Source organism: Salmo trutta, chromosome 16, assembly GCF_901001165.1.
Source record: "Salmo trutta chromosome 16, fSalTru1.1, whole genome shotgun sequence".
NCBI classification, from domain to species: domain Eukaryota; kingdom Metazoa; phylum Chordata; class Actinopteri; order Salmoniformes; family Salmonidae; genus Salmo; species Salmo trutta.
This window is the reverse complement of record NC_042972.1, coordinates 45,456,531-45,484,383: the sequence shown is the minus strand read 5'-3', so window position 1 is coordinate 45,484,383 and position 27,853 is coordinate 45,456,531. Positions and strand designations below refer to the sequence as shown.

The 27,853-nt window shown below is 41.5% G+C and overlaps 2 protein-coding genes across 4 annotated transcripts; one reads left to right on the top strand and one right to left on the bottom strand.

Annotated features, from left to right (window-relative positions):
* Positions 1–601: 601 nt before the first annotated feature.
* Positions 602–17,894, bottom strand: LOC115150850 (CXXC-type zinc finger protein 1). Of its 3 annotated transcripts, none has more exons than XM_029694584.1 (14): positions 17,778–17,894; positions 6,935–7,047; positions 6,741–6,841; positions 6,515–6,657; positions 4,879–5,034; positions 3,422–3,568; positions 3,161–3,268; positions 2,757–2,935; positions 2,463–2,670; positions 2,212–2,322; positions 1,813–1,862; positions 1,620–1,716; positions 1,346–1,498; positions 602–1,023 (listed from the first exon to the last, which is right to left on the bottom strand). In XM_029694584.1, the coding sequence occupies exons 1-14, from the start codon at positions 17,778–17,780 to the stop codon at positions 877–879; spliced, it is 1,716 nt and encodes a 571-aa protein (XP_029550444.1). In that variant the 5' UTR covers positions 17,781–17,894; the 3' UTR covers positions 602–876. The 3 variants fall into 3 exon arrangements, with proteins under 3 accessions (XP_029550444.1, XP_029550445.1, XP_029550446.1); XM_029694585.1 differs by lacking the exon at positions 17,778–17,894 and adding an exon at positions 17,592–17,771; XM_029694586.1 differs by lacking the exon at positions 17,778–17,894 and having other exon boundaries at positions 6,741–6,788; positions 6,909–6,992.
* A 3,661-nt stretch (positions 17,895–21,555) lies between these two features.
* LOC115150847 (myoD family inhibitor domain-containing protein 2) lies at positions 21,556–23,819 on the top strand. The gene is made up of 4 exons (XM_029694576.1): positions 21,556–21,637; positions 22,394–22,556; positions 22,928–23,182; positions 23,331–23,819. Exons 2-4 carry the CDS (start codon positions 22,436–22,438, stop codon positions 23,642–23,644), a joined length of 690 nt encoding a protein of 229 aa, XP_029550436.1. The 5' UTR covers positions 21,556–21,637; positions 22,394–22,435; the 3' UTR covers positions 23,645–23,819.
* Positions 23,820–27,853: the final 4,034 nt, after the last annotated feature.

Below are 27,853 nucleotides of genomic sequence, written 5' to 3'. Positions count from 1 at the left end.
ACCAATAAGCCTCACGTAGAAAATTAGCAAATCAATGTATTTTTGACGAAATTCGACACTCATTGACCTCCATAGAAAAATTCCTCACTTCATAGGCTTATTTTCGTGGCCAGATTTTGGGCGGAGTTAAACCTCTCGCTTCGCTTAACCGAACTTCAGTGGGGTGACGTCAGAGTTGGGACGTCCCAAGGATACCGTTTAGACGTATCCTTCCTCGCTCGCGTGAAACGCCTGCTTTTAGTAGCAGGTGCGTTTGTCTTTTGTTGTTGTTGGTATACTGTGTTGTAAAGTATGACTGTATATTTTATATTTCTTAATAAAAAAAGTATCTAGCTAACGACTACTAAACTAACTTGTGGTGTGAATGTGTGGAATATTCCATCTCATGACAACTTAACAGTTGACTGTGGTATAGTGCAGCTAAAGAAGTTGGGAACTACTGGTGTACCTGTTTCTTAGTGGGTGCATAACAGAATGACATTACACGTGGTGAGACAAACATCAAACCAAGATACAAAGCAAAATACTCCAAACAAATATAAATGCAACAGAAAATTATCAACTTCTTGTGTTGTTCACATAAGAGCGTCTGCTAAATGACTTAAATGTAAATGTAAATATCCTTTATTTGTTTGACTAGAGAGATACCAGCAGTGACAGTGCAGCAATAGTACTGGACACAAGGAAAAATATATTCATTTACCATTCAAATATTTCAGTTCATCAATTTCAGCACAAAGGTCTTAAAATCCTTAATAAAAATAGCCAAAGTCTCTACAAAAAGATGGAAAGGATTATATTCTAAGATATACTATAAATCTGACAAATGTACAAAAATGCCACTCAGAAATAACATGAAGATGCAGATGTGGCTGTCTATCTGTCCTTGTTGCAACGGAGATCCGTTGTCAGGGGGTCGTGCTGAATGGTTTGGTGCAGCATGAGAGCAAGTAGACCTGCTCTGTTGGTCATAGCAGTCCTCATGTTGCGCTCCTGCTCAAAGAGCTCGTCTAGTTTGTACCACTGTTCACAAATACATTTTGGGAGAAAAGCAAGGTGTAATGATTAATATACTAAAATCATTTTTGAAAACTGTCTTTGAAATCAAATGTTGTTTAAAATTCACTTTCACGATCGTATCAACTACCACTTATGAAGGTCAATTATATGTTTGTTATAACCAGGGTCTTAGTCAATTCCAATTCAAGTTAGCTAGAAATCAAAAGATGAACTGGAATTCTGGGATCTTTCTGATTCTAATCTACAGGAATTCTAATGGAATTGACCCCAACCTGGATGACGTGGCCTAAAATAAGAGATTGATGTGGTGCATTCCACTACTAACCACTCGGACACGCTCCAGGTCCACCTCGGCTCTTCTGAGCTTCTCCCAGTTGTAGTGCTTATTACATTTGCGCTTAGAAACCCTGCAGTATTCTCCCGTCACCTCAAACACATTACGGACCAGAGGACAGCCGCACACCTCATCCCCTGGGACCTACCCACAACACATGAGAAGGGCAAGAGAAGCCAAGATACAAATCATAAGTCAAACAGCAGGACAATTAGTGTGCTTTATGACAAAGTTCTTTGGATTTGACTTGCCAATCATCACTGACCTTTGGGTCCCTGGAATGCTCTGGGCACAAGACCTGAAGCCTCTTGCAGTAGGTCTTGCTCTGGGGATTGTACACATCGCAGAACAGTCTTGTTGCTCTGAGAAAACAAAAAGCACATAGAACACCTTGGTGAAACAATATGGAAACAAAGTCCACTTCTAGCAAACCCATTCAAAGTGCTTGACTCTCTTACCCTTCGATCTTAGTTGGGTACATGGAACCAAAAGAAGTCTGGCTCTCATACTGTCAATGCAAAAGAGAGCGAAATACAGAATGTTATCAGTTTATACAGTAAACAGTACACATTTCCTTGGTCCTTTTGGTAGGAGTGCATATTTGCAACTTATATATTCGTATTGTTAGTACTCTATATTAAGTGTTCATTCTGTACGTTTCATCTTCTCCCCATATAGGATGTTGCAGTAACTGCAAGCAGACACTTATCAGGCAAGTGCACTGCAGTCTGGATGTATACCACAAACGGTCAGAACCAAGATCAGAGAAACTAAACAGGAAGTCTCTGTCTGAAGCCTGTCGCATGTTTCCCAGTCAAAAACGTTAGCGCATATATTATGATGATCTACAGGCTCACCTTAGCATAACATCTCTCCATGTGTCGCAATGCCACTTTTGGGTTGATAGGGTGACTGCAGGACACACAGAAAATCAGCAGATCTGTTTCTTCGTTATCCCCTTCATTCGCCTGAAACAGGAACCAAAAGATTTTAACAAAAGAAAGATTTTAACCCAAACGGGAAAAACATATCTCTAGTTGAGGAGCTTCGACCTTACTGGATAAATACTGCAGCGGGCAACAACAATTCTTATACTGAAGGGGCTCACCTCCTCATCCTGCTGGACCACCTGCTGCTTGGCCTTGGCAATGATGCCCTCCAGCTCGTGGAAGCGTTTCTCCATGTCGGTGAGGCGTATGCGGGCGTTCTGCTGATCCCTCCGGATCCGCTCCAGTTGCTTCTTCCCCTGCTCCTCAGCGACGCAGGGGCTCTGCTGCCACTGCTGGATACGCTGAGGGAGAATCTCAAAGATCCGGCTGCACAGACAGAAATACAAAGTATTTTACAGTTGACACATTTTCTTACTGTTGCATTGTGTCAGTGTTGTAGTTTGTGTTCTTACTTGGCAGCCAGCTTTATGCCACATTCCTCTGAGCAGTATTTGGAATTGGCTCGTGCTGCCTCCACACAGCTGGGCCCGAGACACTGCCGCTGCCCTCCTCCATCTCTGGCACCGCCCTTATTGTTGTGCCTAAGTTTGTCCTTGTGCTTCTGCTTCTGTTTGTGCCGCCGTGACTCTTTCTGATGTAAATTCACAAAAACAAATCCCATTGCACACATATTATATTGTCATGTAAAATCATTGCACTTTTATGTATTTTGTCACAACAGTAATATTCCCATGATGCCATAAAAAACAAAAGCTGAAATATTCAAATATTTGGTAGATGTGGACAGCAACTGCATGGATACAAGTAACAATAATCTTTGTGTGTTTGCTAGATCTAAAAAATAAAGTTTGCTTACTTTCTTGACAAATTTATTTTCCCGTCTCTTCACATGCTTGACCTTAACAGCTTTCTTTCGCAGGACAGGGCTGAAGGGAGGGCCGTCATCCTCATTACTGAGCCATGGCTGGGTTGAACAAAAACAATAGATGAACCCACATTCAAAATACTTGAAAGTGCTGCCCAAGCTAAAGATGATCTGTGTGTATTTTGAATGCATTTCAATTTGTTGTTGTTGTTAGATAAATGAGAAACTAGGCTGAAAATTCTATTGTAATACCATGTTTTCGTCGTATCCTGCCGCCTTGTACTTTTCGTAGAGTTCTGCCTCACTATCGTAGTCATCTGAATATCGTCTTCGCCGGTGGTAGGAATTATCCCGCCTTTCACGCAAATTAAACTCTTCATCCTTTACACGCAACATTTTCTGCAGAGAATAAGAGACATTATGTCACATATTTTGCAAGACTACAACTGTATTTTGACCAGTTGAAAATAAGTTAGGAGGAAAAATAAGATTGATGGCATAGTCTCATTAACTCTCCTTCCGTGGTCTCCAACTGCTCCTAAACACAAGTAAAACTAAATGCATGCTCTTCAACCGATCGCTGCCTGCACCTGCCCGCCCATCCAGCATAACTTCTCTGGACGGTTCTAACTTAGAATTTGTGGACAACTACAAATACCTAGGTGTCTGGTTAGACTGTAAACTCTCCTTCCAGACTCACATCAATCATCTCCAATCCAAAGTGAAATCTAGAATTGGCTTCCTATTTCGCAACAAAGCATCCTTCACTCATGCTGCCAAACATACCCTCGTAAAACTGACCATCCTACCAATCCTCGACTTCGGCGATGTCATTTACAAAATAGCCTCCAATACCCTACTCAACAAGCTGGATGCAGTCTATCACAGTGCCATCCGTTTTGTCACCAAAGCCCCATATACAACCCACCACTGCGACCTGTATGCTCTCGTTGGCTGGCCTTCACTTCATAATCGTCGCCAAACACATTGGCTCCAGGTCATCTACAAGACCATGCTAGGTAAAGTCCCCCCTTATCTCCGCTCACTGGTCACCATAGCAGCACCCACCTGTGGCACGCGCTCCAGCAGGTATATCTCTCTGGTCATCCCTAAAGCCAACTCCTCCTTTGGTCGTCTCTCCTTCCAGTTCTCAGCTGCCAATGACTGGAACGAACTACAAAAATCTCTAAAACTGGAAACACTTATCTCCCTCACTAGCTTTAAGCACCAGCTGTCAGAGCAGCTCACAGATCTCTGCACCTGTACATAGCCCATCTTTAATTGAGCCCAAACTACTACCTTTTCCCCTACTGTATTTATTTATTTTATTTATTTTGCTCCTTTGCACCATATTATTTATATTTTAACTTTTAACTTTCTTCAAACTACAAATCTACCATTCCAGTGTTTTTTCCTGCCATACTTTATTTACTCTGCCACCATGGCATTTTTTTGCCTTTACCTCCATTATCTCACATCATTTGCTCACATTGTATATAGTCTTATTTATTTATTTATTTATTTTTTTTTCTACTGCATCATTGATTGTATGTTGTTTTACTCCATGTGTAACTCTGTGTTTTTGTATGTTGTCGAACTGCTTTGCTTTATCTTGGCCAGGTCGCAATTGTAAATGAGAACTTGTTCTCAACTTGCCTACCTGGTTAAATAAAGGTGAAATAAAAATAAAATAAAATTAGGAAACTGACCCTGGCTCGGACATCACACTGCCTAAATCGACACTTCTGTCTTATTTTGTTGGGACCACCAAATTTCTTCATATCCTTGCAGAAGTCGCATGTGGCACAGTCCTCAGTCCTCAAGCAGGGCTCGCACTCCCCACACATACGAGCGGAGCGCTTAACCTGAGAAACACAAAAGAGACAAAGATACAGTGCCTTCAGAAAATATTCACACCCCTTGACTTTTTCCACATTTTGTTGTGTTAGACTGAATTTAAAACTGATTAAGATTTGTGTCACTGACATACACATAATACCCCATCATGTCAAAGTGGAATTATGTTTTTCTAAATTTTAACAAATTAATAAAACATGAAAAGCTCAAATGTCTTGAGTCAATAAGTATTCAATCCCTTTGTTAAGGCAAGCCTAAATAAGTTCAGGAATAAATATTTGCTTAAAAAGTCACATAAGTTGCATGGACTCACTCTGTGTGCAATAATAGTGTTATCCCTTTGAGCATGATGAAGTTATTCACTAAACTTTGGATGGTGTATCAATACACCCAGTCGCTACAAAGATGCAGGCATCCTTCCTAACTTTGTTGCCGGAGAGGAAGGAAACTGCTCAGAGATTTCACCATGAGGCCAATGGTGACTTTAAAACAGTTACAGAGTTTAATGGCTGTGATAGGAGAAACCTGAGGATGGATCAACAACATTGTAATTACTCCACAATACTAACCTAAATGACAGAGTGAAAAGGAAGCCTGTACAGAATAAAAATATTCCAAAACATGCATCCTGTTTGCAACAAGGCACTAAAGTAATACTGCAAAAAATGTGGCAAAGCTTTTTGTCCTGAATACAAAGTGTTACGTCTGGGGCAAATCCAATCCAATACTGACAACCACTCTCCATATTTTCAAGAATAGTGGTGGCTGCATCATGTTATGGGTAAGCTTGTTATCATTAAGGACTGGGGAGTTTTTCAGGATAAAAAATAAATGGAATGGAGCTAAGCACAGGCAAAATCCTAGAGGAAAACCTGGTTGTCTGCTTTCCACCAGACACTAGGAGAGGAATTCACCTTTCAGCAGGACAATTAACTAAAACACAAGGAAAGATCTACACTGGAGTTGCTTGCAAAGAAGATAGTGAATGTTCCTGAGTAACTGAGTTACAGTTACAGACTTAAATCTACTTGAAAATCTATGGCAAGACCTGAAAATGTTGGTCAAGCAATGATCAACAACCAACTTGACAGAGCTTGAACATTTTTTAAAAAGAATAATGGGAAAATGTTGCACAATCCAGGTGTGGAAAGCTATTAGAGACTTACCCAGAAAGACTCACAGCTGTAATCACTGTCAAAGGAGTGTGAATACTTATGTAAATTAGATATCTGTATTTAATTTTCAATAAATGTGCGCAAATGTCTAAAAACATGTTTTCACTTTGTCATTATGGGATATTGTGTGTAGATGGGTGAGAGAAACATTTTATTTGATCCATTTTGAATTCGGGCTGTAACACAACAAAATGTGGAATAAGTCAAGGGGTATGAATACTTCCTGAAAGCACTGTATGTTCGCCAACAGAGTAGCTCCAAAGATACATTGAAAGAAAGTGGGGACATAACGTTTAGATGTAAAATAACTAACATTTGATCCACGGCGCTTTTCAGATGTATAATCTGGAGTGCTGTTCTGTCTTTCAAAATTTCTCTCTGGCTCTCTCTGGCTCTCTGCCTCCTTTTCACGGCTCTTCTTTGGACGGTATTTTATCTCCAATGATGGGTTGTCGTCTAATCAAAAGCAACGGACATTGTGTAAGGTTAGAAAGCACATGTGAGTAACCAATGTGAATGATAAACCATTAAAACCTCACCTTGGCATCGCAGGCAGTACCACTGCCTGATAGCTTTGGCCATCTTCTCTGTGAGATTGATGCAGTTACCATGAAACCACTCATTGCAATTGTCACAACCACTACAAGAAAAACAGATGTGAGCCCTATGAAACCAAGGTTAATGTTTCAAAGTCATTTCATGTTTACCTGTATGATCATCTGATTAAACTCACATCATGAAGCAATTGATGTCAGGTTTTCGACAAATGCAGTACACCGGTGCATTCTCCCCCTCCATACTGCTCACAAGCCCCGGTGCAGGCTCGAAGTCTGACACTTCACTGTCCTGGAAGAGATAAACATCAGAAGATCATAATCATCTTGCCAATCAGATCAAACCTCCAGTGGCTTAGCTAAACTAGGCCATTGAATAGACGGTAATATTTAACTTAAGGATCGGACCCTTTTTTTCAATTTTCGCCTAAAATGACATACCCAAATCTAACTGCCTGTAGCTCAGGACCTGAAGCAAGGATATGCATATTCTTGATACCATTTGAAAGGAAACACTTTGAAGTTTGTGGAAATGTGAAATAAATGTAGGAGCATATAACACATTAGATCTGAAAAAAGATAATAGAAAGAAAAACATGCATTTTTTTCCTTTTTTTTACCATCATCTTTGAAATGCAAGAGAAAGGCCAAAATGTAATATTCCAGTTTCGGTGCAATTTAGATTTTGGCCACTAGATGGCAGCAGTGCATGTGCACAGTTTTAGACTGATTCAATGAACCATTGCACATCTGTTCAAAATGTTGTATCAAGACTGCCCAAATGTGCCTAATTGGTTTATTAATACATTTTCAAGTTCATAACTGTGCACTCTCTTCAAACAATAGCATGATATAATATTTTTCTGAATTCTGTTTTATGGGGTTCCCCCTGAAACCGGAAACAGACATTTATAAGACACCAGTGCCTTCCAAATCGAGAATGAAGTATAGCCAACTAAAGGTTGGATGAAAATAAATGTCCCATGCGTTCAATGGACCATAGGATCGACCTCCAGACAACAAGCTTGCTGCCCCAGTATCTGTGCGATGAGTATGACGGGTTTCCAGGACACTGATCAACTATATTCATTTACTCCCGTTACGGCTGGTATTTACTTCCAAAAAAGGTCTAAATAATAATTTACAAGCAACCACACCCCCAAAAAAGTGCTTCAGCCCCTCCTATGTATTGAGCTGTTGTAGACTTCCGAACCTGTGCGTGGCAGTAATTGGTGATTTACATTGAAGGTGTCAAATAGGCATTTTTTTCAGTTGCTTGAACATAGGGCTGTGACAGTAATTGAATAACCGTGTAACTGACGGTTATGAATGAAGACGGTCATGAAAATAAAATAATCGTCAAACCATTTAAATAGGCCTACATTAAATGTTACTATTTATCTTTATTAACTTTATTTTCATGTAGATAAACTTTACCTAATAGCTGGAATGTTTACTAATTACAAGCAAACAAATACAACTAACTTATTCTGTCTGTTAAACTTTCTACATCTCCTCTTACCAACTTTCCTTTGATGCTAGAGCAGCTAAATCACTAGATGCAGGGATGAAGAGTGCTATTGGCTATGGCACTTCAGTTAAAAAAATGGTGGACTTTCTTTGATACAATGCACGTTTTCATTGCTTGATAGTATATATAAAAAAAAAGGTTGTGCGTGTCTTGACTATTCATTAATTATTCTACAGCAGTCGTCAAGGCTGTTCTGGCTCTGAGGCCTAAAATGTGCTAATGTTGTGTCAAATGGACAATTCGCCAATCCTCTCCAACCTGACATGTTATAATTTGATACGGAATCTTTTCTTAACTTAGACTAATCAACGCTGATCAGGCCCGGTCCTGGCCGATATGCGGCCCTAGACGAGGCTAAAAAAATGTCCACCCTCCTATCCCCGCAAAGTAGAATAGTAGCCTAGGCTATTCAGTGTGAAATCAAATTGTATTTGTCACATGAATCGAATACAACAGGTGTAGACCTTAACGTGAAATGCTTACTTACAAGCCCTTCACCAACAATGCAGAATTTTTTTTCAAGTAAGAAAATAATAGCAATTGACTCGGTAGCAGTACCGAGTCAATGTACGGGGCTACAGGTTAGACAAGGTAATTGAGGTAATATGTACAGTACCAGTCAAAAGTTTGGACACACCTACTCATTCAAGGACTTTTCTTATTTATTTTTTTATTACTATTTTCTACATTGTAGAATAATAGTGAAGACATAAACGATGAAATAACACATGAAATCATGTAGTAACCAAAAAAGTGTTAAACAAATCAAAATATTTCAGATTCAACAAAGTAGCCACCCTTTGCCTTGATGACAGCTTTGCACACGCTTGGCATTCTCTCAACCAGCTTCACCTGGAATGCTTTTCCAACAGTCTTGAAGGAGTTCCCACATATGCTGAGCACTTGTTGGCTGCTTTTCCTTCACTCTGCGGTCTAAACCATCTCAATTTGGTTGAGGTTGGGTGATTGTGGAGGCTAGGTCATCTGATGCAGCACTCCATCACCCCCCTTATTGGTCAAATAGCTCTTACACAGTCTGGAGGTGTGTTGGGTCATTGTACTGTTGAAAAACAAATGATAAGCCTAAACCAGATGGGATGGCGTATCGCTGCAGAATGCTGTGGTAGCATGCTGGTTAAGTGTGCCTTGAATTCTAAATAAATCACAGTGTTACCAGCAAAAGCACCCCTACACAATCAAACCTCCTCCTTCATGCTTCACGGTGGGAACTACACATGCGGAGATCATCCATTCACCTACTCTGCGTCTCACAAAGACACGGTGATTGGAACCATAAACCTCCAATTTGGACTCATCAGACCAAAGGACAGAATTCCACCGGTCTAATATCCATTGCTCATGTTTCTTGCCCCAAGCAAGTCTCTTCTTAATGGTGTCCTTTAGTAGTAGTTCCTTTGCAGCAATTTAACCACAAAGGCCTGATTCACGCAGTCTCCTCTGAACAGTTGATGTTGAGATGTGTCTCTGTGAACCATTTGGGCTGCAATCTGAGGTGCAGTTATTCTGGGTCTTCCTTTCCTGTGGCGGTTCTCATGAGCAAGTTTCATCATAGCACTTGATGGTTTTTGCGACTGCACTTGAAGAAACTTAAAAAGTTCTTGAAATGTTCTGTATTGACTGACCTTCATGTCTTAAAGTAATGGACTGTCGTTTCTTTTTACTTATTGGAGCTGTTCTTGCCATAATATGGACTTGGTCTTTTACCAAATAGGGCTATCTTCTGTATACCACCTCTACCTTGTCACAACACAACTGATTGGCTCAAACGCATTAAGAAGGAAATGTACTATTAACAAGGCACACCTGTTAATTGAAATGCATTACATGAAGCTGGTTGAGAGAATGCCAAGAATGTGCAAAGCTGTCAAAGGCAAAGGGTCCTCTTCATGCGAATGACAGGGATTTTGGCCGGGAGGAGCAATACATCTTTCACCTCCGATTCTTTGAAGAAAGAATCTTTGTCCAGCCCGAGGTGAATAATCCCTGTTTTGATGTCCTGAAGTACATTATGTACAAAAAAAAGTTACAAACAACTCAAAAGCACACAGAATAGCACAATTGGTTAGGAGCCATCCCCTCCGGCGCAATTATACACTCCCTTTCCCTTTTATGAATGCCCAGGGTCGACATTATGGGCAGTCTTTAGGGGCCTACCCTATCGTATCTCCTTGCCCATAGAAATAAAATGTATAAGTTGTTTGACCGAGACGCACACCGACAGAAAGACGCATTGATTTTAGTTAAATAATCTCTGCATGTGTACACCATGTATCTGATGCTGTCTGGATGAAAAGAGTATGATATGTCATATTATTTCTGTCCAGACAGCATCAGATATGGGCTACATATACTGCCCTACCAAGCAAAAAGGCAGTAACTGTTCATTTGGTCAAATGTGTTAATGTCATTTTTGCTACATTAATTAAATACATGCTTAACCATGCGGACAAGTATCATGCGTTTTGGAGAAAATGGGGGTCATGTTAGCAGTAACTGCATAAAGTTACAGTGAAACCAAGGTATATAAAAGAAATGTTTCATTGTTCCAAGCTTTGAGCAGTTATTGCCTTTTTGCTTGGTAGGGCAGTATTGGGGGGGGGGGGGGGGGGGGGGGGCTTTTTCTGGTGATATACAGTGACTTCAGAAAGTATTCAGACCCCTTGTATTTTTCTACATTTTGTTACGTTACAGCCTTATTCTAAAATTGCTTATATCGTTTTTTCCCCTCATCATTCTACACACAATACTGCTAATTTATAATAAAAGAAAAAACTGATATCACATTTACATAAGTATTCAGACCCTTTACGCAGTAAGTACTTTGTTGAAGAACCTTTGGCAGCGACTACAGCCTCAAGTCTTCTTGGGTATGATGCTACAAGCTTGGCACACCTGTATTTGGAGAGTTTCTCCCATTCTTCTCTGCAGATCCTCTCAAGCTCTGTCCGGTTGGATGGGGAGCGTTGCTGCACAGCTATTTTCAGGTCTCTCCAGAGATGTTTCGATTGGGTTCAAGTCCGGGCTCTGGCTGGGCCACTCAAGGACATTCAGAGACGTGTCACAAAGCCACGCGTGCGTTGTCTTGGCTGTGTGCTTAGGGTCGTGGTCCTGTTGAAAGGTGAACCTTTGCCCCACGTCAGGTCCTGAGCGCTCTGGAGCAGGTTTTAAAATCAAGGATTTCTGTACTTGGTCTGTTCATCTTTGCCTCGATCCTGACTAGTCTCCCGGTCTCTGCCGCTGAAAAACATCCCCACAGCATGATGCTGCCACCACCACCATGCTTCACCATAGGGATGGTGCCAGGTTTCTTCCAGACGTGACACTTGGCATTCAGGCCAAAAAGTTCAATCTTGGTTTCATCAGACCAGAGAATCTTGTTTCTCATGGTCTGAGAGTCTTTAGGTGCCTTTGGGCAAACTCCAAGCGGGCTGTCATGTGCCTTTTACTGAGGATTGGCTTCCGTCTGGCCACTACCATAAAGGCCTGACTGGTGGAGTGCTGCAGAGAATGTTGTGCTTCTGCAAGGTTCTTCTATCTCCACAGAGGAACTCTAGAGCTTGGTCAAACTTCTTCCATTTAAGAGAGATGGCGGCCACTGTGTTCTTGGGGACCTTCAATGCTGCATAAATGTTTTGGTACCTTTCCCCAGATCTGTGCCTCGACACAATCCTGTCTCGGAGCTCTACGGACAATTCCTTCGACCTCATGGCTTGGTTTTTGCTGTGACGTGCACTGTCAAATGTTTTAACTTTTTATAGACAGTTGTGTGCCTTTCCAAATCATGTCCAATCAATTACATTTACCACAGGTGGACTCCAATCAAGTTGTAGAAAAATCGAAGATTATAAATGGAAACAGGATGCACCTAAGCGCAATTTCGAGTCTCATAGCAAAGGGTCTGACTACTTATGTAAATAAGGTATCAGTCCATTTTTAAAAAATAAAATTTGCTAAAATTTCTAAACCTGTTTTCGCTTTGTCATTATGGGGTTGTGTGTGTAGATTGCTAAGGATTTATGATTTATTTAATCCATTTATCCAATCCATTTTAGTAATTAACATTACGTAACAAACTTTGGAAAAAGTCAAGGGGTCTGAACACTTTCTGAAGGCACTGTATACTAAACAAAAATATAAATGCAACATGCAACAATTTTACTGAGTTAGTTCACATAAGGAAATCAGTAAATTTAAATACATTCATTAGGCCCTAATCTATGGATTTCACATGACTGGGATTACAGATAGCTTTTTTCTTTTTTTTAAGGGCGTGGCTCATAAAACCAGTTAGTATCTGGTGTGACCATCATTTGTCTCAGGCAACGCAACATCTCCTTCACATAGAGTTGATCTGGCTGTTGATTGTGGCCTGCGGAATGTTGTCCCACTCTCAATGGCTGTGCTAAGTGGAATACGCTGTCATACACGTCGATCCAGAGCATCCCAAACATGCTCAATGGGTGACATGTCTGGTGAATATGCAGGCCATGGAAGAACTGGGACATTTTCAGCTTCCAGGAAGTGTGTACAGATCCTTGCGACATGGGGCCGTGCATTATCATGCTGGAACAGGAGGTGATGGTGGCAGATTAATGGTACGACAATGAGCCTGAGGGTCTCATCACGGTATCTCTGTGCATTCAAAATACCATCAATAAAATGCAATTGTGTTCACTGTCCGTACCTTATACCTGCCCATACCATAACCCAACCACCACGGGGCACTCTGTTCAACCGTTGACATAAGAAAACAGCACGCCCACACAACGCCATACACGTGGTCTGTGGTTGTAAGGCAAGTTGGAATTACTGCCAAATTCTCTAAAATGACAGAGGCGGCTTATGGTAGAGAAATTAACATTAAATTCCCTGGCAACAGCTCTGGTGGACAATCCTGCAGTCAGCATGCCAATTGCATGCTCCAGGATCATTAGCTTCTTTAAAAAAATAAATAGCTGTGGGTTGTTTCAAATCACAAATGTGTAGGCCTATGCCTATTTGGGAAGGCCGCAATTTGGGTAGTGCCGGTGGCAATAGGTCTAGCTAATTGAGTTGCAGCTGTCAGTGAAAGAGTTACAGTTCATATAAGGAAATCAGTCGATTGAAATAAATTAATTAGGCCCTAATCTATGGATTTCACATGACTGGACAGGGGCATAGCCATAGGTGGGCATAGGCCCACCCATGGGGGAGCCAGGCCTAGCCAATCCAAATTCAGTTTTTCCCCACAAAAGGGCTTTTAACACACAGAAACACTCCTGAGTTTCATCAGCTGTCCGGGTGGCTGGTCTCAGACGATCCCGTAGGTGAAGAAGCCGGATGTGGAGGTCCTGGGCTTGTGTGGTTACACATGGTCTGCGGTTGTGAGGCTGGTTGGACGTACTGACAAATTCTCTAAAACGACGTTTGAGGCATATTATGGAGAGCAATGAACATTAAATGTTCTGGCAACAGCTCTGGTGGACATTCCTGCAATCAGCATGCCAATTGCATGCTCCCTCAAAACTTTTGACATCTGTGGCATTGTTGTTTGACAAAACTGCACATTTTAGAGCAGCCTTTTATTGTCCCCAGTACAAGATGCACCAGTGTAATCATCATGTTGTTTGCAGCTTCTTGATATGCCACATCTGTCAGGTGGATGGATTATCTTGGCAAATGAGAAACTCTCACTAAGAGGTTTGTAAACAAATTTGTGCACACAATTTGAGAGAAGTAAGCTTTTTGTGCATATGGAAAATTTCTGGGATCTTTTATTTCAGCTAATGAAAAATGGGACCAACACTTTACATGTTGCATTTATATTTTTGTTCAGTATGTGTGTGAAGATGTGTCTTGTGTGTCATTTAAAATATTGCATCAATAAGATGGAGGGGTGTGTGGCAAAGATATGGTGTGTCTCTCCAGAATGCATGCATATGTAGGAAAGTGACATTGTCAATGTCTGTCTTAAAATCCCCACATACACCACTAATAAATTGAGCTTCTCAGTCATTTTCTCTTCCCCTCACACAAGTAAATAAAGTCTGTTTTTTAACATCCATTGAGAATGATAGTTCCTCAGTATGTGAAAAATCTTTCCAACACTGCCGGCCTCGATAAATCAACAAGCCTTGTGTGAAAGAGAAAAATATCATGATCTGATGATCCCACATATTTTATTTATTTATTTTACCTTTGTTTAACCAGGTAGGCAAGTTGAGAACAAGTTCTCATTTACAACTGCGACCTGGCCAAGATAAAGCAAAGCAGTTTGACACATACAACAACACAGAGTTACACATGGAGTAAAACAAGTCTATATACAATGTGAGAAAATGAGGTGAGATAAGGGAGGTAAAGGCAATAAAAAGGCCACGGTGGCTAAGTAAATACAATATACAGTGGAGGGAAAAAAGTATTTGATCCCCTGCTGATTTTGTATGTTTGCCCACTGATAGATAAAGAAAGGATCAGTCTATAATTTTAATGGTAGGTTTATTTGAACAGTGAGAGACAGAATAACAACTAAAATATCCAGAAAAACGCATGTCAAAAATGTTATAAATTGATTTGCATTTTAATGAGGGAAATAAGTATTTGACCCCCTCTCAATCAGAAAGATTTCTGGCTCCCAGGTGTCTTTTATACAGGTAACGAGCTAAGATTAGGAGCACACTCTTAAAGGGAGTGCTCCTAACCACAGCTTGTTACCTGTAAAAAAGACACCTGTCCACAGAAGCAACCAATCAATCAGATTCCAAACTCTCCACCATGGCCAAGACCAAAGAGCTCTCCAAGGATGTCAGGGACAAGATTGTAGACCTACACAAGGCTGGAATGGGCTACAAGACTATCGCCAAGCAGCTTGGTGAGAAGGTGACAACATTTGGTGCGATTATTCGCAAATGGAAGAAACACAAAATAACTGTCAATATCCCTCAGCCTGGGGCTCCATGCAAGATCTCACCTCGTGTAGTTGCAATGATCATGAGAACGGTGAGGAATCAGCCCAGAACTACACTGGAGGATCTTGTCAATGATCTCAAGGCAGCTGGGACCATAGTCACCAAGAAAACAATTGGTAACACACTACGCCGTGAAGGACTGAAATCCTGCAGCGCCCGCAAGGTCCCCCTGCTCAAGAATACATATACAGGCCCGTCTGAAGTCTGCCAATGAACATCTGAATGACTCAGAGGACAACTGGTGAAAGTGTTGTGGTCAGATGAGACCAAAATGGAGCTCTTTGACATCAACTCAACTCGCCGTGTTTGGAGGAGGAGGAATGCTGCCTATGACCCCAAGAACACCATCTCCACCGTCAAACATGGAGGTGGAAACATTATGCTTTGGGGGTGTTTTTCTGCTAAGGGGACAGGACAACTTCACCGCATCAAAGGGACGATGGACGGGGCCATGTACCGTCAAATCTTGGGTGAGAACCTCCTTCCCTCAGCCAGGGCATTGAAAATGGGTCGTGGATGGGTATTCCAGCACAACAATGACCCAAAACACACGGCCTAGGCAACAAAGGAGTGGCTCAAGAAGAAGCACATTAAGGTCCTGGAGTGGCCTAGCCAGTCTCCAGACCTTAATCCCATAGAAAATCTGTGGTGGGAGCTGAAGGTTCGAGTTGCCAAATGTCAGCCTCGAAACCTTAATGACTTGGAGAAGATCTGCAAAGAGGAGTGGGACAAAATCCCTCCTGAGATGTGTGCAAACCTGGTGGCCAACTACAAGAAACGTCTGACCTCTGTGATTGCCAACAAGGGTTTTGCCACCAAGTACTAAGTCATGTTTTGCAGAGGGGTCAAATACTTATTTCCCTCATTAAAATGCAAATCATTTTCTAACATTTTTGACATGCATTTTTCTGGATTTTTTTTGTTGTTATTCTGTCTCTCACTGTTCAAATAAACCTACAACTAAAATTATAGACTGATCATTTCTTTTGTCAGTCAGCCAGTTCAGATGCAGGAGGGGTTCACCAAAACAGCTGATTATAACCCAGAGGATTTAGGGAGAAGGGGGAGAGGGAAGAACTGAAGAAGGGACTATTGTGTGTGTGGTCTCACAGTGGCTACAGAGTACTTTATGCTGGAAAACAGACACATGAGGACAAACAATAGAAGATAATGTCAATAGAAAATACTGTATGTGAGTCTGGAAGGAGAGTTTAGTCTAACCAGACACCTAGGTATTTGTAGTTGTCCACATATTCTAAATCAGAACCGTCCAGAGTAGTGATGCTGGGCGGGCGGGCAGGTGTAGGCAGCGATCGGTTGAAGAGCATGCATTTAGTGTTACTTGTATTTAGGAGCTGTTGGAGGCTACGGAAGGAGAGTATATATCCAGTGGCTGTCTTGAGCTCACTGGCACATCAAACTCTGAGGGCCCTGAATAGGCTAGTTAATACAATGTTGCAATTTAGCTAGCTAGCAACAGGCCCAACCCAGTGATAATTTGATACGTTGCACTCACTAGCAATAGCTCAAATCAAGACAGATTGAGAGGCAGACAGGCGTAGTAGAGAGATGAATGTAATGGAAGGAACACGAATTTTTACCAGGATATTTTCTACTGTTTTTATTTTGTCGACTTTAGGTCCATGTATTTCAATTAGTTGATGATGGAAGGTATAGGCCTACTGCTGTATTGGCCATATGCTATCTCTGAGTTCCTTGCTCTCATTTCTTTAACCGCCAATTGATCACAGTGTATTAATGTGTCCATAACTAGGCTGGTGCTCTCGCCTTAGTTGAATTCCAACTTTTAGCACAAATACGGGGGCAAAGTTTTCAGCCATTAAATTCGCCCACATTTGGCTCCATGTACACTACAATTACGACACTAGGTTTTAATTTATTTTTAATTGGTCCGTGGGACATTTGCCCATCCCTGGATTAGACCAAGCCTCTGGGCTCTTAACAAAACACACCGGGTCAGAATATACTATCGTGGGGTGGTGCAAAGCTATCTATAACGCTGGAGTTTCGATCTGATCGGCTAATCATTATTTTTATTTTTAACTACCCTGATGGCAAACACAAGATAAACATTTTAAATTGTGTCATATCTACTATTTTACTTAGTCTCTACATCGAGTCGTACTAGTCTGCGCAATGAGACATTTGTTTACAAACGAATTCTGCCGCGTTCCAGATGACAAATTCGTTAGTAATATGGCTCTTGATAATACCACAGACGAAAAAGGAAACGAGACAACCCACTCGATGTTTTTTTCTGGTTCATTGCATTGGTGCCTATGGGAGACACACCCAGTTAAGTTGACCGGAACTTACCTTTTTTTCAATGGTGAACTATAGTCCTTTATCCACCATCTTTGCTTAATAACCAAAATTGCTGGCTAGCTAACTACCTACCTTAGCCAGGAAAAAGCACGATTCTACCTCAATGCTAGGCAACTAACCGTGAAATTCACATTAAATAAAACGCCTCTCTTTAATAATTTAGCCAACCAAAATTACCATTTGCGATGTCTTTGCAATCCTCGATCAAATTTCAACGATAGTAAACAACTGCACAGAGTCAAAATCTTGTTCGACGACGCCGGAAATCATCGGCTGAACTCGGATGGATTCGGTATACAGCTGGCCAACCATTGGTTGGGTCTTCTTCTTCTATGATGTCATGGCGGTCCGCAAATAAACGTTTAATGTGCATGCCCCCGCGTACTGTGCTGGAGTGTGCGATCAATCATGGCGTGCCTAATTCTGTACTACTAAGAAAATAAAATGTAAAAACCAGATAAATCCCTACTAATTTATACCCCCCCAAACAAAAAACCTCCCAAGCCCCCCAACCATTAGACTTGATATCATGCTGAAACAATCCCCCCTAAGGATTATTCAGCATGTCAACAACCATTTCGGCAGTAGCACCTGTTACCCTGAATAACTATTTTGCCTTATCCACAATAACCTTCAATTTCTGCTCTCCACAACCTGAGGCATGTTGATAAAATGAAATGAAAGCTATGAAGTTGACTTTATTTCACTATCAAAGTGTCCTTTGACACAGCACATTCATGAGCACAAGATTTCTGAACAGGTCTCGAAACCATGCCAGGACCAGCAGAAGCACCAGCCACCACATTAGGTCCACTTAGTACACGAGCAGCCATGGAAGCTCCATCAGCCTGCACTGTAGTTCCACCAATCTGTCTTACAACCTTTGCATATGATACATCATGACTGATTCTATATCGCTGAGCCTCTCTAGATTCTCTCTGCACCTGACATCAACTAAATTCTGCACTGTCGTCGTCGTCCCCCCCCCCCCCCCACACACACACACACACACAATTACAACACTTAACCTTCACATTGCTCCCACATTCACCATAATCATAATTCCCTCCACACTTGACACAAGTCTTTCCTTTACACAGAACATGTCACATTCTTTGGCATTTAAAACACTGCAATGGGAACAGGACAAATTCTCTGATATTGAAACTAAGGAATCCTATTTGTACTTTTTCCCAGGCAAAATCTTATCAAACCTCAGCAGCAATGATAAGCTTTCCCTTTTTTGACCCTCATCCCAACTGATCAACCTTTTGGCCTCAATCACTCTGCCTCCCTTCAAATTTTCTTTAATATCATCTGTGGACATAGATATTGGGACCCCAGTGATGACTCCCCTCAACCTAGCATACGCACCAGGGACGTGGCTTTTAATCTTCTTCCCATTAAGCTTTTCCATTTGCAGAATCTTCCCTTGCTGAGCCTGACTACAACAAAATATTAACAATCTACCATGTCCAATGAACCGGGCTAGTTTGACTTCACCTCTCTTTCTCTATGGCATTGGTTAGTCGGATAGGGTGTAAATGAGGCCCTGTGGTCTCAAACACCATCACTACTCTCCACTCCGGCACATTATTACTCTTGCTTCCTACCTTGGTCCTCTTTATGCTTTCTTTACTAGACACTCCACTGCTTTCTCATGATCTCTTTTCTTCGTATGTCTTTCCACTACCGACCATTCCGGTCCTCAACCCTCATCCTCCCACTCCACACCATCAGAACTGACACCCATATTGTTCACAATCCAGCACAGCTCTTTCTTCTCCAACCTTTTCTCCATTTCCTCCATTTCGTCCACACTACTCGCCGCCATTTTCAACCAACTTCATCAAACCAACAATCACGCTTCCTTTTTTCCTCCAGCCATTAGTTGGTTCTTCTTCTTCTTTGAGGTCTATTGGCAGACTACAACCGATACGGTCTATTGCCGGCACCGACTGTATGGTATAGTAAACTATAGAAAAACAATTATTTGCAGGAAAGGGAAGGTTGAGGGCTGGAGACATCATGCAAAATAGAAAAATAGACACGTTAAAAAAATCCTCCCACTCCTTCAGTCACAGTCCAACTCGAATCACATCCCAACAGGCTCAGGGGCCTGTGAGGGTGGAACATTCTTCAACAGGATTCCTTGCAAGGCCTCAGTTGTAAAACATTTAGTCCTAAAAAATGTTCAGCTGATACCAATGTTTTCAGATTTCATCTCTGTTTACGCTGTGCATTTTTTGACCTTTGCAATAAATGACACAAAGTCCACCTTTTTAACATGCATTATATTAGCATCCCTCAGATGCTTAGAAACATTCACTGGTGCAGGCTCTACTACCATTGCATGATCAACATTACTCAATCCTTCGACTCTTTTCTTCGCTTCCAGATAGGAGATACGCTGGCCAGCCCTTACTCTTGTCACATCTTTCTACTTCACCCTAACAGGGCAATCAGGAAATTCGGGTGCATGTTCGTCACCACAATTGCAACATACAGTATAACCTCCGCTGGCACTCAATACTCTTCCCGTATGCATGCACTTCCCACATTACCAAATCTTTTGCACTTATGACACTGAAAGGGTTTATGCACAAAAGCTCTTAAAAAGCCACTGAACACACCGACTAGCACATGTGCTTTTCTGTTGCTCATTAGAAAAACAAAATTTCAGTCTTGGATGTGTGTTTCCTGACCGATTCTGCATTTGGTTAATGATGTTTGTTCCCCATGAGACACTAGATGCGGAAGCCTATTTCCCTTCTTTAAAATCCCTCTAGAGTTTCCCTTCTTTAAAAGGTAACTCAAGAAATCTGTAATTAATGTTGAAGTTTTTGCCATGTTTTAGTTGCACAATTTTACATCTAACTAAGGTGTTTGGTGCAGTATTTCTCAAGTTAAAAAATATGCAACGTGTTGTCTTAAGTAAACAAAGTCAGAGCTTCTGGGCAGGTCTGTCTCACTGTCTATGCATAGAGAGCAATCAGCGCAGCTGTTCACCTCATGTTGGTGGGCAAATGGACATCGTCAAGTCAAAACCAAACCTTCATTTACCCGTTGTGACACACGGATGTTCCAAACGTCGTTTTAGACGATACTGACTTTATGAGAAAACACGTTGTAGTAAATTTTGACACTAGAATAACTGTTTCTGACTTATATTGATGCCACATAGGCCGTTTTCAAAGGGATTCGTTGGCAGTCACTCTTTAAGGGTATCTCATAACGCCTATTTTTAAATGAGATGGGAGACTCTTCATCAAAGAACAAAAGTATGGATGAAGTGAATTTGTTCAATCCATCCACCATATGGGTCAAATGACGGGTCACCTACTTCCTCATGTATTTAATCTGCATGCACTTCATGCGCTAACCCCCTTGATAGGCACTCTGCTCCCAGATAACACTGGTCCAGAACCCTCACTCTGACTAAAAACACATCTAGACTAGGCTTGGATTTCCTAATTTCCAGCGCAACTTTACTTCTCTTGTTTACTTTCTTTTTCGCCACTGTAGCCCACTCATTCTCATTCTTTGTGCTCTTATCTTCACCCGACATGCTGTCAGTTTCAAACAGAACACCTGTGCAGTCAAGTCAATCTGCTACGGTGATTCATCAAGGTGTCACTTAATCAGGTGCATTCAAATGTAAAACATTTTACAGTGTTTGGCTGGGTAACATTCAAGATGGCAGCATTACATTCCATATATTGTTTCTGAATCCAGTATCTAGAAATATTAGTCTCTAATCCCACTTTATGTCATTTCTTATTTCATCTCATCAGTCACTTCTCTCGCACAAACACACACACACACACACACACACACACACACACACACACACACACACACACACACACACACACACACACACACACACACACACACACACACACACACACACACATAAACGCATGGGAGGGAGGGGAGAGGTAGTCCTCAGTGTTGTTTAGGTTGTTAGTACAGTAAGCTGTATCCACTTTCAACTACAATGCCAGAGAGCTTCTATCCATGCCAAGGCTTCTAATGTAGGTACATTTCATTATTGCAGAATATGTAATTACAGTGGTTGCATTGCAAAGTTTTTATTAATCTATTAGTAAAATTCATTGCCGTGTGTGATACTGCTGTCCCGTACAAATAAATTATTCTCAATCTATTTACAAATAGATTCACAATAAGTAAAATATATTTGCTATGCATTTGATAAAACCAATATGCTTTTCAATATTTAATTTAGTATACTTTGGGAGTATGTCTTGAAAAACATGAAAATAGAATTGCTTCTGAATGTGATGTGGATTCTACTCTATCGTTCATTGTAGTCAAAGCAAATTGATTTTCCTTTGACTACAATGAATACATGTTTTACATTTTTTTTAATCAATGACATGCACAGATTAAGTTTGCTGGCTGATCGGGCCATATATTGGGCCTGGTGGTCAAGACTCGTACCTCAAAAGAGACTCTTGGCCAGGGAAGGGGGTTGTGCTGATGTGACGGTCAATTATTACACTTACAGAACTCTCAAACCCTTGCTGATTACTAGCAAAGGCAAATTGTGTGCTCTTATACTTTCATTAGGATGTCAGCATTTCCTCATCCTGGCCAGTATCCAGATGTATTTTTCAAAATGTAGATTAATAATAGATTAACTGTGCTATTTGTTGCGTATCTGTGCATTTCCACCAGGTCCTGATTGTAAATTAAAGTACCTGAAACTGCTGCCTCCAACCAATTTAGTGAATAGCTGAAATATCCTTTGTCTCTTTCATGCCTTTTAGATTTAAAATTGATTGAGCTGCTTTGGAGACAGCAAATGTTTCATGACTGATGCCATGGATGGGAACCTTGAGTCTGGAGATGAGAACAAAAAGAGATCAGAGTTGTGCTATGTAATAGACGACCTAAGTGCACAACATGCTCCTAATGGATTGGACCACACAGGTACTTCATGTGCTTCATGTGTACAGATTGCTAGCCTTTCAAAGTGAATGTTCAGTATTTCTGGGTGTATTGTAATTTCATAGCTATGTGTTATGTTCCCCTCACCCAGGAAACAAATATTGCATGTTGTATGTGGTCATTTCTTCCCAATCAAAGAATCTTTGACTTTGTCAGACCAGATGCACAATGACAGTCAACAATCTTTGACTGAAGTGTCTGCCAATGAGAGCTCCTACCTGCTACCTATTTATTCTGTATTACCAACAAAAAGATTAGGTATCACTTTGAATGAAGATCGAAACAATCTGTACATTGCATTAGCTGAAAACGTAACTGACCACCACTTATGTCTTGATCTAATTTCATATCAGGTCTGTCACATTCAGAAACTCCTATTGATGAGAATTCTGAATTTCATCACCAGAACATCCGTATAACCTTACCAACAGACGACATGAATGAAGCCCAACAATGGCCGGTGGTAAAATACCAACCACAGCTTACTTCCCCACAGTTGACCCCCACAAAGCATTGCCCACCATACCAAATGAGACAGCCATCCACTTCAATCAGCAAGAGCAGCCACAAATCTTCTGCTGCACAGATCCACCAAGTGGATGGAGATGGTGAGAGCCTATTCTGAATGTGAAGAAATTAATTACTTATAGATTTAGATAGTATAAATCAAGTTTTTTATGTATAGTGTTGTACTTTCCAAATGCCTCTGCCCTTCCAATCCATGTTTCCCTGCTTCTTGTCTTATCACACCTTTAGGCCTGTGTGCCTCCATCCTGTTGGCATGTCTGTTCTGCCAGCCTTGGGACTGTTTACTGGCCACAGGGAAAGGATGCCATGTCTGTGCCTCGTCCCTGTGCTCTTCCCTATGCTCCACAGTGTGCTGCTGTGAGCCTGATTCCCTGGAGCCTCTGCTGGACACGTCCCATCACTGTGGCTGCTGTGGGTGTCTGGATGCCCACTGTTGCCTGTGTGGAGGTCCAGGATTTGAGTGCTGTGTCTGTGATACATGCATACATGCCACAGAGTGTCTGGATCTAGGCATGGAGATCTCACAAATGCTCTTCCACTAACCAGATCAGTGTCAAACGAATGTGAACACTGTAAAGAGTCAGATATTGTAGAGATTGTGTGGGCCAAACTCAAAGGACAGTAATGAATCCACTAAATCATCTAACAAATGTAGCTGTTGTACAGTGGAGGCTCATAATAATGTCCGGAACAGAGTTCATGGAATGGCACCAAACACCTGGGAACCATGTGTTTGATGTATTTGATACCATTCCACTGATTTCGTTCCAATCATTGCCAGGAGCCCGTTCTCCCCAATTAAGTTGCCACCAACCTCCTGTGGTGTTGCATTTAGATCTTGGGGTAACTGACAACGTCTACTTGGTTCTTTGTATTTCTTAGTCTGCACTGGCAACTGTATTTTCTAACCAATGACTCAAGGTGAACCACAATGTAAAAGAGAGCTCACTGTAACCACATACAGACAACTCTGTGATCATTTATTGCTGTTTATAAGCTGTCTCGATATTGGCAGCAGAGAGAAAGGATAGGAAGTGAGTGTGACTATTGAGAGGGTACCGCTGCACTTTAAATTAATTGAGGTTAGTGATGAACTAAATCATGAATCTGCTCATATACAAGTGTACATTTAATTCAGAGCATAGTGGCCCTAAGTGCTGAGTGAGTTGGGGGTGGGGTAAATGATCTGGAATTCTTAGCTGCAAGGAAAACATCAGCATTTAGAAAGACAACTGAGAATGAAAAATTAACAACAGCATGGTAATATTATTATGGACAATAAAGAGTATGAATTCTACAAATGTAATATATTGGTAGTATTGGGCACATTTTCAGTATGGCTTGATATTCAGAAGTTTCTTAGGTATACTGTATACATTTATAGAAAATTAGTGTTGATATTCTTAGTGTTCAATAAAAAATATTTATAATGGAATTAAAGTTATTAAAATGAACCCACTTACACAGAAACAGTATCTCTAGACAATTGCACTCATGTATTGAATATCTGTATTTTTGGAGCCAAGGACCATAGTTGAAACTCCCATCTGATTCTGGTTCATTTGACGTGAGCAGTAGGACCTTTTTCATTTTATGAGCAGTTCTAAAAACCCAGCACAATACCTCATATAACCATTATGGGTGGTAACTGTAACATATTACACTATATCGCAGCTAAAGCCCGTTAAGGGTGATAGACTGTAACAAGGCTCAAGATAGAGGGCTGCGGCCCCGACAGAGATCTTTGCGGTGCGGTCAGCATATTGCGGTGCGGTCAGAATATTTCATGCTGCGGTTGGGATGTCCAGCAGATTATTTAGAAACGGCTTTGTATGCATTAGCCTACCTATTGTATTAAGAACACATCTTTGTTGCATTATTCACTCCCTCAGAATTTGCTGCTTCAAGTGAAGGAGCCTACCTCTCCTAGTTGGGCATGCAAGATCAAGTGTGCCTAGAACACTGAGTGTACAATACATTAAGAACACCTGCGCATTCATTGACATATACTGACCAGGTGAAAGTCATGATCCCTTATTGATGTCACTTGTTAAATCCACTTTAATCAGTGTAGATGAAGGTGAGGAGACAGGTTAAAGAAGGATTTTTAAGCATTGAGACATGGATTGTGTATATGTGCCATTCAGAGGGTGAATGGGCAAGACAAAATATTTAAGTGCCTTTGAACGGGGTATGGTACTAGGTGCCAGGCACACTGGTTTGTGTCAAGAACTTCAACATTGCTGGGTTTTTCACGGTCAACGGTTTCCTGTGTGTATTAAGAATAGTCCTCCACCCAAAGAACATCCAGCCAACTTGATAAAACATTGGGAGTCAACATGAGCCAGCATCCCTGTGGAAAGCTTTCGACACCTTGTAGAGTCCATGCACGCAACAAACTAAGGCTGTTCTGAGGGCAAAAATTATATTGATAACCCATATTTGTCTCCATCTGAAAATTGTCCCACTCCTAAAAGGCAGGCTATAAAACATGGCTCAAGAGAAAATGCAAGTCTCTCCAACTCAGCTCTCTTTAAACTACGTCTAGCTTATTCGTCGATATAGTCCAGTACTGATAATATCATATAATGGGCCACGTGAGAATTTCTGGTAATTTAACCTACACTGAGTGTACAAAACATTAGGAAAACCTGTTCTTTCCACAACATAGACCAGGGCTATTCAACTCTTACCCTAAGAGATCTAGAGCCTGCTGGTTTTCTGTTCTACCTGATAATTCATTGCACCCACCTGATGTGCCAGGTCTAAATCAGTCCCTGATTAGAGGGGAACAATGAAAACAAGCAGTGGAACTGGCTTCGAGGTTCAGAGTGGAGTTTGAGGGACATAGACTGACCAGGTGAATCCAGGTGAAAGCTATGATCCCTTATTGATGTCACTTGTTAAATCCACTTCAATCAGTGTAGATCTTCAACCAAATCCACTCCAATCAGTGTAGATAACGTGTCAAACTCATTCCACAGAGGGCTGAGCGTCTGCAGGTTTTCGCTCCACCCTTGTTCTTGATTAACGAATTAAGGTCGTTAATTAGTAAGGAACTCCTCTCACCTGGTTGTCTGGGTCTTAAAACCCGCAGACACTAGGCCCTCCGTGGAATGAGTTTAACACCACTGCAATGGCAACCCGTCATTCAGGGTAGGTAGGCCAGCGGAAAATACGGAGCGTAGGGCTTGGTAATGTTCTCTAGTTGGGCCGTGATTGGCTCAGTGTTCGATCTGTCATGGGGACATTACATCACCGCGAAATCTACGGTGAGAGTTAAAAAATGCAAGCCTCTTAGGCACTGTCATGAACCACGTTGACAATCTACTGGCAAATCCTTTTCAATCCTTGTCATATAAAGAGAAATTATAAATAGAACATATCGGTGCTCATCAGCCATTGGACATAAACATTACACAACAAGTTGGAAATAGCAAATTCAACAATGAGTGGTTTGGAAGGAATCTGTGGCTATTTAAAAAAAATATGTATTAAATTGCCAATGGCTGGCAAGTGAGCTGTGTCATCACATACGCCTAAAACAACATTGGTGGACTGCGGTTGCCTTCGGGACCAGTTGCAGTAGGAGATAGGAGTTGGACAGAAAGCCAGCGGGTGTGGCCAACCGAGTGGATCAGCGGTCTAAGGCACTGCATCGCATGCAGTGCTAGAGGCGTTACCATAGACCAGATTTATTTCCAACCGGCCGTGGCCGTGAGTCCCATAGGATGGCGCACAATTGGCCAAGCGTCATCTGGGTTAGGGGAGGGTTTGGCTGGTGGTGCTTTACTTGGCTCATCACGCTCTAGCAACTCCTTGTGGCAGGCTAGGTGACTGCGGGCTTACCCTGGTTGCCAGTTGAACGGTGCTTCCCCTGACACATTGGTGCAGCAGGCTTCCGGGTTAAGCTGGTGGGTGTTAAGGAGCGCGGTTAGGTGGGTCATGTTTCGGAGGATGCATGACTCCACCTTCACCTCCCCCGAGCCCGTTGGGAAGTTGCAGCGATGAGACAAGATAAAAAAAATTGGGGAGAAAAAGGGGGTATTTTTTTTCCTTCAAAATAAACAAAAAATAATGCCAGCGGGTGTTGTATGAAATCAGTCGCACGCAGACATCTAGCTCAATATTCAAGGCCAATTATTTCATGTTCATTAATGTTTCTTTTTACCTAATGAAACCTATAGCGGGTGGTAATTGTAACAAAAGCCCTTCAGGTTTAAGAGATTACATGTTACCCCAGGAATCCCTGGCCAAATTAGGAGAGGACGTCAAGTCATTATTATTCTTGGTTTGCCATTATAGTTAAGATCAAATGATGGTTATTGGCGAGAGTGGAGATGGGCTCTATCTGAGGGATCAGGACAGGGGAGTTTTGAGGTCATTGGACACTTCCCTGAAGTATGTGTGGTGCCTCCACTCATCTCATTTCGGTCTCTCGGTGGACCCAATCTCCCCAAATAAAGCCCCACCTGCCACTATACTTTAATTCACAAGGTTTTACAAACTGACCACTGTATTTAAGTGGCAGTCTTTCTTCAATGTATTTACAATGACATAAACCACAGATTCTTGGTACGTTAGAGGAGTAGGATCTTTAAAGTCCTAAAAAGGCATAGCCCATCAAAGAACAAAGAAGTACTTGCTTTATGTTTTTTTGTGTGTTTCTGTTAAATGTTTACTCAGCCTACATGTTCACATGTTTTATGTATGTAAAGTATGCAATATGTATTCATACTTTGACTCTTCCA